Source organism: Colobus angolensis, unplaced genomic scaffold (genome assembly GCF_000951035.1).
Source record: "Colobus angolensis palliatus isolate OR3802 unplaced genomic scaffold, Cang.pa_1.0 Scaffold130, whole genome shotgun sequence".
In the NCBI taxonomy this organism is placed as follows: Eukaryota; Metazoa; Chordata; class Mammalia; order Primates; family Cercopithecidae; genus Colobus; species Colobus angolensis.
Window position 1 is genome coordinate 5,506,938 of NW_012114253.1, and position 9,607 is coordinate 5,516,544.

A 9,607-nucleotide genomic window follows, 5' to 3' on the forward strand; every position below is an offset into this window, starting at 1 on the left:
GGGGAAACTCATCTCTACTAAAACTACAAAAATTAGCCGGGTGTGGTGGCATGCACCTGTAATCCCAGCTACTCAGGAGGCTGAGGCAGGAGAATCACTTGAGCCCAGAGGGTAGAGGTTGCAGTGAGCCAAGATCACCATTGGTTCACACCCATAATCCCAACACTTTGAGAATCCAAAGCAGGAGGATCACTTGAGTCGAGAAGTTTGAGACCAGCCTGGGCAACATGGCGAAATCCCATCTCTACAAAAAAATACAAAAATTAAGCTGGGTGTGGTGTCGCACACCTGTAGTCCTAGCTACTGGGGGACTGAGGTGGGAGGATCTCTTGAGCCCAGGATGCGGAGGTTACAGATCTGAGATCGTGCCACTGTACTCCAGCCTGGGTGACAGAGCAAGACCCCATCTCAAGGAAAAAAAAAAAATGGAATACAGATAATGCTAAAAGAAATGGCATATTTTTAAATATATTTTTAATCTCATGCTAGATAATTACTGAGAGAAATGGGGGCAGGGGTGGCAACCAGAAAATAGATTTGTGGAGCACTTACTATGTGCCAGGTACTATGAAAACTACATATTTTTATGTAATTTTCACAATAACCCTGTGCTGTAAATATTAACTCTACAGATAAACTGAGATTCAGAGAGAGTAATTTCCGTAGAATCATAGTTTCTACATGATGATTATTATAGTTAAACTATGATTTATATGTCAGATGCTGCTCTAAAGATCTCGTGTGTATTAACTCACCTCCAGAGACGCAGGTGCTGCTCTCTGCACTCAGTGGATGAAGTGCCTAGGCAGAGATTAAATCATTTGCCTGTAGGCTGGTAAGTGGCTCAGCCAGAGTTCAGACCAGGCTCTTGGCTGCCAGGCCTGCACTCCAGGTCCCACGCCTAGGGATGCTGCGCTTAGTACCATGCCGCTGCCCTTATATGTTCTAGGAGGCTCACAGTGATTTGATTAGGGGACTGTGAGTGATTGGGTGTCTTTTATTCTCTGTACTATGTCTTCTGTTACGGTTATGTACTATTAATTACTATTTAAAACTATTGTCTAAATCCTAAAAATCAAACTAAAATTTGAAATAAATTATTTGGAAAAACTTTGCAGGGAGCTTCAGAAGTAAAAAACAAAAACTTGGCCACTGTATGGAAGTTGTTTCATACTTGTCTACTTCTACTTTAGCTTTCCATTTCCTAGAAATATGTTTCCACTGTGATTTTCAAAATAGAACTGTGCAGTACTTAAAATGTGTAAGAATCTGCAAAAACAAAACTACAGAACAAATTCTGAAGGTGACCTGAGAAGGCCAAATGGATAAGCGAATGCATCCAGGTGTCTCCGATTATATTATGATAAAGTGTAGGGAGGTTGAACTTTACATAAATACCACTGGATATTTTTCTTTGTTAGATGTGGCCCCATGGTATTGGATGCCTTAATCAAGATTAAGAATGAAATTGACTCTACTTTGACCTTCCGAAGATCATGCAGAGAAGGTGAGCATTTCATTCCTGTTGGGCTCCAGATACTTGTGGTCTTCCAAAGAGGCTTGAGCTGGCTAAAACTGATAGAGACATCTGGAAAACAGCTGCAGCTCTCTGCTGGGGGAACTTGCTGTGTGACCTAGTTCCTTTTCTTGGGTAAATGCATCCAAAATTCTAACCATGGTGTAAGTTCTGGTTTCTGAGTTTACTTTCCTTTAGGAGCATTCTATCCTGTGGTTACTGCACCTGGCGGACCCTATGAGCTGCTGCACACCTCAAGGCCTAGCTAGGACCTGCTGGCTGGCACCCTCCATGCTGCTGAGCTCTTTTATTAAGGGAGCAGTGGAGAGTTTCTGTCTGGCACTTATGCTTGTCCAGCAGGGGAGATGTGTGCATCTCCCTCAGCTCCCAGCATGACGTGTACTTGGTAGCTGTGTTCTGGATTGGTTAGCACAGTGTCTCCCTCAGCGTGTGGTTACATGTGCTGCTGGCACCATGTGAGCCCATTTGAGGCAGTGTGCAGACCAACATTTTCTACATCAATAGCAATGTATTTATTTTCTGTATCAGAAAAATATAATTATTGCTGGGTGCGATGGCTCACACCTGTAATCCCAGCACTTTGGGAGGCCGAGGCGGGTGGATCACCTGAGGTCAGGAGTTCGAGACCAACCTGGCCAACATGGTAAAACCTTGTCTTTACTAAAAATACAAAAATTGCCGGGCATGATAGCGGGCCCCTGTAATCCCAGCTATTGGGGAGGCTGAGGCAGGAGAATCACTTGAACCCCGGAGCTGGAGAAAATGTGAGCCGAGAAAATGTGAGCTCACAGAAAATGTGAGCCGAGATCATGCCACTTGCACTCCAGCCTGGGCAATAGAGCGAGAGTATCTCAAAAAAAAAAGAAAAATATAATTACTAATAATGGTATAACAGGGATATAAGTGGTTTTTTAATGTGAATTTAAGCAAACAAGTTAAAGAAAACTCAAGAGATACTTTAAAGAAAGTTGATTCAGGTGGTTCTCAGATATGGCAAAAATTGCACGGGGCGCCATGAAGGCCGACTAGCCTGATGGCCGTGGAGCCAGACTGTGTGCCCAGCCCTGTTCTGTGCACTGGACATGAGGTAGATGAGTGTGCTTATTATCGACCTTCAATTTAAAGGAGAGGCCCAGAGAGGTTAACGGACTTCCTCAAGGACACATACAGAGTGACTTGAGAGCCAAGAGTCAGTCAAAGCTGTCAGACTCCAGACTCCAGATCTGCTCTCTCAGGCACTGACTTGGCTTGGAACACCTGGGATAAAACAAAAGCAGAGAGTAACTTGGTTCTGTGAGGACACTGAGCTTTTTTCTAAGAGAACCCTAAAAAAAAAAAAAAAGGAAAAGCCAGTATAGATATCAGCCCATTGCTTTTTATCTGTTCGACTGTACATTTCAAGCATTTCAAGTCTTTTAAGACATCTGTTTTGATTCAGCTAATCTTATTTAAATCTAATTTTTGCAAATGCTGATGGATATGATGATAGTTCAGCTGAGTCCTGCTGTTCAGGGAACATTCTGCAGCAGTTAAACAGCAGCCTTCCCCCATGTAAGTCCTGGCACCACAGGAAAGGTGGATGCTTTTCAGTAACCTTTCCCTGTAGGTCTCTTTCAGAGCCAAGAACATAAGGTATGACCCATCTGGACTAAAAGAAAAATGAGGCAGAATTGTATCAATTGCTACTCCTTTTTATGCCCATCTTGTTTTCTTTTTTTTTTTTTAATTCCCATCTTGAAAGAGAATTCCCAGGGAGCCTTTTTGAGAGAAGGGTCATTGGATTTATTTTTTTAATTTTTATGCCATTTCTTGTAAAAGCAAACTGCTCTAGTTGGATGCCAGGTGTACATAAATGTATTGATAATATCCAGTCTCTTGCTTAAGACACATCTTTGTGTTCTCCTTAAATCTTACTAAGATTTGCAGGAGAGGGAGAGAATCTTACTGTCTTTTCTAGTCTTATGAAAGTGATAATTGACTGGACACAGTGGCTCACGCCTATGGTCCCAGTACTTTGGAAGGTCTAGTGGTAGGCCAGCTTGAGGCTAGGAGTTTGAGACCAGCTTGGGAAACATAGACTCCCTTTCCACTTAAAAAAAAAAAAAAAGGGTGAGGCCAAGCGCGGTGGCTCATGCCTGTAATCCCAGTACTTTGGGAGGCCAAGGCGGGCAGATCACAAGGTCGGGAGTTCGAGACCAGCCTGACCAACATGTTAAAACCCCGTCTCTACTAAAAATATAATAATTAGCCAAGTGTGGTGGCACGCGCCTGTAATCCCAGCTACTCAGGAGGCTGAGGCAGGAGAATCACTTGAACCTGGGAGGCAGAGCTTGCAGTAAGCCGAGATTGCGCCGCTGTACTCCAGTCTGGGCAAAAGAGCGAGATTCCGTCTCAAAAGAAAAAAGAAAAAGGTGATAACCAGTGCAACTTTCTCAAGCAATCAGGTTTCTCTGACCTAATGATCTTCAAAAAAACAGCTTCAGAGGACTGGCACTAGAGGTTTAGAGTACATAATCATTTTTAAACTCTGAAATACCCAGGAAATTTGCATATACAGGAAGTAGGTCCAGGCTAAGAAAATTCTCATGTCAGGGTCCTGAGTCAGCATGTTTTTTGTTTAGTTTGCTTTGCTTTGCCTCAGTTTCACATTAGTTGATTCTTCTCCTCTTTGGGAAGTCCATGCTGAGTCAGTTTTTGTGGGTTTCATAATCCCACGGTACTATGCTGCTTATTTTAAGTAGAAAAGCCTTACCTCTGTCGAGTGTGGTAGCTCAGGCCTGTAATCCCAACACAGTGGGAGGCAAAGGCAGAAGGATTACTTGAGGCTGTGAGTTAGAGACCAGCCTGGGCAATAAAGTGAGACCCTGCTCTACAGAAAAAAATTTCTTTATTTTTTTTTTGAGATGGAGTCTTGCTCTGTCACCCAGGCTGGAGTGCAGTGGCACAATCTTGGCTCACTGCAACCTTCGCCTCCCCAGTTCAAGTGATTTTCCCGCCTCACCCTCCCGAGTAGCTGGGATTACAGGCGCCTGCCACGACTTATATTTTTAGTAGAGACAGGGTTTTACCATGTTGGCCAAGCTGGTCTCGAACTCTTGACCTCAAGGGGTCTGCCCACCTCAGCCTCCCAAAGTACTGGGATTCCAGGTGTGAGCCACTTCACCCAACCTACAAAAAATTTTTTTGAATTCGTCAGGCATGGCGGCACGTACCTGTAGTCCCAGCTACTCAGGAGGCTGTGGTGGAGGTTCGCTTGAGTCCAGAAGTTTGAGGCTAAAGTGAACTACAGTGAGCTATGACTCCCCCACTGCACTTCAGCCTGGGTGATAGAGCAAGACTCAGCCAAGAAAAACAACGAAGAGCTATTTCTTGATAATCTGTATCCAGGTCACCTCAACCTTAAGATGACCAAGACAGTGTTGATTTACTTTACTTTTGGGTGTTGTATCTGTTAGATTTGTGTTCAAATAACAGTGGCTTTAAAAAACATAGGCTTACAGGCGTGAGTCACCACGCCCACCGCTAGTCGGGAGACTGAGACAGGAGAATCACTTGAACCAGGGAGGCGGAGGTTGTAGTGAGCCAAGATCGCGCCACTGCACTCCAGCCTGGACAACAAAAGCAAAACTCTGTCAAAAAAAAAAAAAACATTGACGGATACACAGTGGCCCACACCTATAATCCCAGTGCTTTGGGTGGCCAAGGCAGGCAGATTGCTTGAGCCCAGCAGTTCAAGCCCAGCCTGGGCAACATAACAAAACGCTGTCTCTACAAGCCCCGTCAGTACAAAAATTACAGAAAATTAGCTGGGTGTGGTGGGCTGCTTCTGTAGTCCCAGCTAGTTGGGAGGCTGAGGTGGGAGAATCACTTGAACTCAGGGGTTGAGGGCTGCAGTGAGCTATGATTGCATCACTGCACTCCAGCCTGGTGACAGAGTAAGACCGTTCTTTAAAAAAAAAAAAAAAAAAAAACACAGGCTAATTTTTCTCTCAAAACACTTGACACATAGAGCTAGAACTGCTGTGGAAACTCCATGGCACCAGCAGTGCCCAAGCCCCTGGCCTCCTCCAGTGCCATCCTTGGCATGTGGCTTCTAACCAACCTCAAGGTTGCCACACGGTCATAGAGTGGTTTTTGGAACTCAAGCCATTAGAACCACATTCGAGGCAGGAAGAAGGAAGGAAGGGAGAAAAGGCCACAGGCACTTCTGTCAGAGGCATGTTCCATGTCAGCGCTGCCCCTGATGGCAGAGCAAGGAGGACCAGAAGAAAGGATTTGGGGCAGGACTGATTCCAGATATGGGTGAGGATGTGTTAAATGTGTGTCTCTTTCAGGCATCTGTGGCTCTTGTGCAATGAACATCAATGGAGGCAACACTCTAGCTTGCACCCGAAGGATTGACACCAACCTCAATAAGGTCTCAAAAATCTACCCTCTTCCGCATATGTATGTGATAAAGGACCTTGTTCCCGTGAGTTTCTGCATCTCTCTGGTTTTGTTTTTGTTATTGCTTGCATGGGGGGTGGTGCTATGTGCATTATGCTATTAGTTTTTTAGGGCAGGATTTGAGTATTTAAGGCTCCTCTTCTAGTCAGATAGTAAATAGATGGGACTATTTCCTATGTTATGGCAAGAGGAAGACCACAGTGTCACTGAGAGGTTAGGAAAATCCCCAAATCTGAGACAGTGTGACCAGAGTTTAATTAAAGAATTTGAATGACAGAAGATAAATGCCTAGAAAATCCTCCAGCAGCTCATTTGGTGAGGTTTGTTTGAGAATAACAGGGCACAGAATTTTAGAGTTGGAACATTCCCAGAAATGAATAATTTGGCCATAACTACAAAGAAATCATGTGGAGAATACCTGTTGGGAAAGCAACAGCTGTTTATGAGTTCTACTTTAATTTCTGCCTCCCTATATTTGACTGCCTTTGCTGACATGGTGTTTTCAAGGGCAGAAAGGACTGTGGGATTGGCAGGTTTCCCAGGTAGGTGAGGGAGATGTTTCCTAACCATGCTTAACATTGTGACCATTTCTCCTTTTGTAATCTTTGCATATATTCGTGAAAAAGGAAGAGAGTCTGGCTTCTGCCTGGCATAGAGTGGACGACTAGTCAGTGTCCAAGAAATGGGGTAAATAAAGCTGAGGTGATGCTGGAATCTAATCCTTTTCTTCTTCTTCTTCCTCTTAACCACAGGATTTGAGCAACTTCTATGCTCAGTACAAATCCATTGAGCCTTATTTGAAGAAGAAGGATGAATCTCAGGAAGGCAAGCAGCAGTATCTGCAGTCCATAGAAGAGCGTGAGAAACTGGTCATTAGTCCCTATTTATTGTTTTGATCTGAAAAATTTATTGCAAAGATGTTTGCCAGGAGTGTGACTTGTCAGGGAACATGAGCTGATGCAAGCCATTTAGTGTATCCTGGAAAGGAACTGGCACAAGGGTGGGGCAGTCATCCTCTTAGGGCCAGGTGAGTAGTGTGAACCCATGAATGGCCCAGAGTGGACCAAGGAGCTAGAGCCCCTGTGCCACACCTGCAGGGGCAGGTGGTTGCTGTGTTGCAGTCCATCTTTTTCAAGATAAACCAGTATGTAAATTGCCTGGGCTTTAAAAGGTGACCAGTAAGTTAGAACTGTTCCCTCACTGGGGGCAAAATGAAACACATATGCTGGCCAGTTGTAACTACCACCATCCTGCTTTACAAATGGGAGTGAAATGTTAATGGCAAAACAGAGTATCGATGTTCATACTTCTGGTGATCTGTGGGGTGGAATTGTTCCTGGCCTGCTGACTGTCTGGGAGTTGCCATTCCCGTGTACAGGCTATAAAATCTTAAAGCAGAGGCATCATTATCAAGTTTTCAGTCTTTCTTCTTCTACACTACTTTTACTGCTCTGCGAAGAAATCTTCTCTGATTTGCACACTCCCTCCCTGCATACTCGTGGACATGAGGAGGTAGGAAGGGGCCAAGTGGAGACAGAGCCCCAGCTGTAGACCTGCACAGGGCCAAGGGCAATGGCTGTGTCTTCTTCCTTTCTGGATGCCTAGGCCCTGGCGCATGTTATTTTATCAACAAATATTATGTAAATACTGTAAAAATATATAGAAATTTTTAAAAAGGCCAGATGCAGTGGTGCATGCCAGTAGTCCCAACCACTCAGGAGTCTGAGGTAAGAAGATCACCTGAGCCCAGGAGTTCGAGAGTTTGACGCCAGCCTGGGCAACATAGCAAGATTTTGTCTCTAAAACATGTACATATATATGAATATATGAAAAGTGTCAGATGTATGAATGAATAAATGAATTCTACCTTTTAAGACTTGGTAAATATTTGGCATCCTGTCCCGTTGCCCATAAAATGTTAAGAAAGGGGAGTTTGGCCAGGTGCAGTGGCTCACCTATAATTCCAGCACTTAGGGAGGCTGAGGTAGGCAGATCACTTGAGGTCAGGAGTTCAAGACCAACCTGGCCAACATGATAAAACCTCATCTTTACTGAAAATTCAAAAATTAGCTGAGTGTGGTGGCTTACACTTGTAATCCCAACTACTCAGGAGGCTAAGGCGGGAGAATTGCTTGAACACAGGAGGTGGAGGTTTCAGTGCGCCAAGATTGTGCCACTGCACTTCAGCCTGGGCAACAGAGCAAGACTCCGTCTCAAAAAAAATAAAAAAGAACAAAAGGGGAGTCCTAGTAAGTGTGCCCCATCTGTCACCATCGAGCTAGTGAGGGTCAGCACAGTGGCCTGCAAGTCAGAGTAAGCCTGGGATGAGACTTCAGAGCCACTCTCCTCAGACTGCAGCTCTGCCTCTCAGTTTCTACCTCCCAGAGTCTCATGCATCCCAGAGTCCAGGCTGAACCAGGCCCTGTGGCCCAGCGAGTCCTCTTGCATTCCTAGGCAGGACTGATGCATAGCTAGTGAACATCTCCCAGTTGGGATACTATTAGGGATTGAAGAGCTCCCCTGAGCATGTTTGGTGTTCTAGATACAAGTTGAATATTCCTTATCCTAAATGCTTGGGTTTCAGTGTTTGGGGTTTCAGGTGTTTTCAGATTTTGGAATATTTGCCTTACACTTACCAGTTAAGCACCCCAAACCTAAAATCTGAAATCCATGCTCCAGTGAGCATTTCCTTTGAGCAGCATATTGGTGCTCAAAAAGTTTCAGATTTTGGAACATTTTGGATTTCAGATTTTCAGATTTGGGATGCCCAACCTGTAATAGAAATTTACTCATTTACATATCAAACATTTAACATTTTTTTGCTCCCTTGAATTAGTATGCTGAACTTAATACATAATTGGAAAATATGGAGAAATTTATGTAGGTATTTATTTTAATTGGGCAGCCCCCAAACCAGAATAGGTTCAGAGAGGCTCCATCATTTTTTAAATAAGCTATAATTTCCAGCCTGGGGAACACAGGGTGACCCTGTCTCTACAAAAACTTTATAACTTAGCCAGTCATGGTGGTGTGCACCTATAGTCCCAGCTACTCAAGAGGCTGAGATGGGAGGATTGCTTGAGCAGAAGAGTTTCAGGCTGCAGTGAACTGTGATTGTGCCACTGCGCTCCAGCCAGGGGGACACAGGAAGACCCTGTCTCAAAAAAAAAAATTGATAATTCCACCACCAAAATATAACCTCTGTTAATATGTTAATATTTATAATTTCCTTTGTTTTTTGTTTATTACACTATATTTTTACGTAGCTGGGACCAAAATGTAAATATGCTTTTATATCCTGCTTTTTTCACTTATGGTATTGTGAGCATTTTCTTCATGTTCTTAAAATTCTTCATAAGCATTAACTTACACTTTGCTTTCTACTGCTTTAGATGTATGCACCATGCATTAAAGAACCATTTCACTTTTGCTGGACAATGAAATTGTTTCCAGTTTTTTACTGTTAGAATAAGGCTAGATGCGGGCGAGGTGGCAGGCGCCTGTAGTCCCAGCTACTTCGGAGGCTGAGGCAGGAGAATGGTGGGAACCCGGGAGGCGGAGCTTGCAGTGAGCTGAGATCCAGCCACTGCACTCCAGCCCCGGCGATAGAGCAAGACTCCTTCT

The 9,607-nt window shown here is 44.1% G+C and overlaps 1 protein-coding gene across 1 annotated transcript in view; it reads left to right on the forward strand.

The window, feature by feature from the left end:
• SDHB (succinate dehydrogenase complex, subunit B, iron sulfur (Ip)) overlaps nt 1-9,607 on the forward strand; it is a 37,100-nt gene that overhangs the window by 20,249 nt on the left and 7,244 nt on the right. Inside the window, exons 3-5 of the mRNA XM_011934057.1 lie at nt 1,422-1,507; nt 5,872-6,008; nt 6,736-6,852. Of these exons, the coding sequence (XP_011789447.1) occupies nt 1,422-1,507; nt 5,872-6,008; nt 6,736-6,852 (340 nt within the window). The remainder of the gene's footprint in view (nt 1-1,421; nt 1,508-5,871; nt 6,009-6,735; nt 6,853-9,607) is intronic.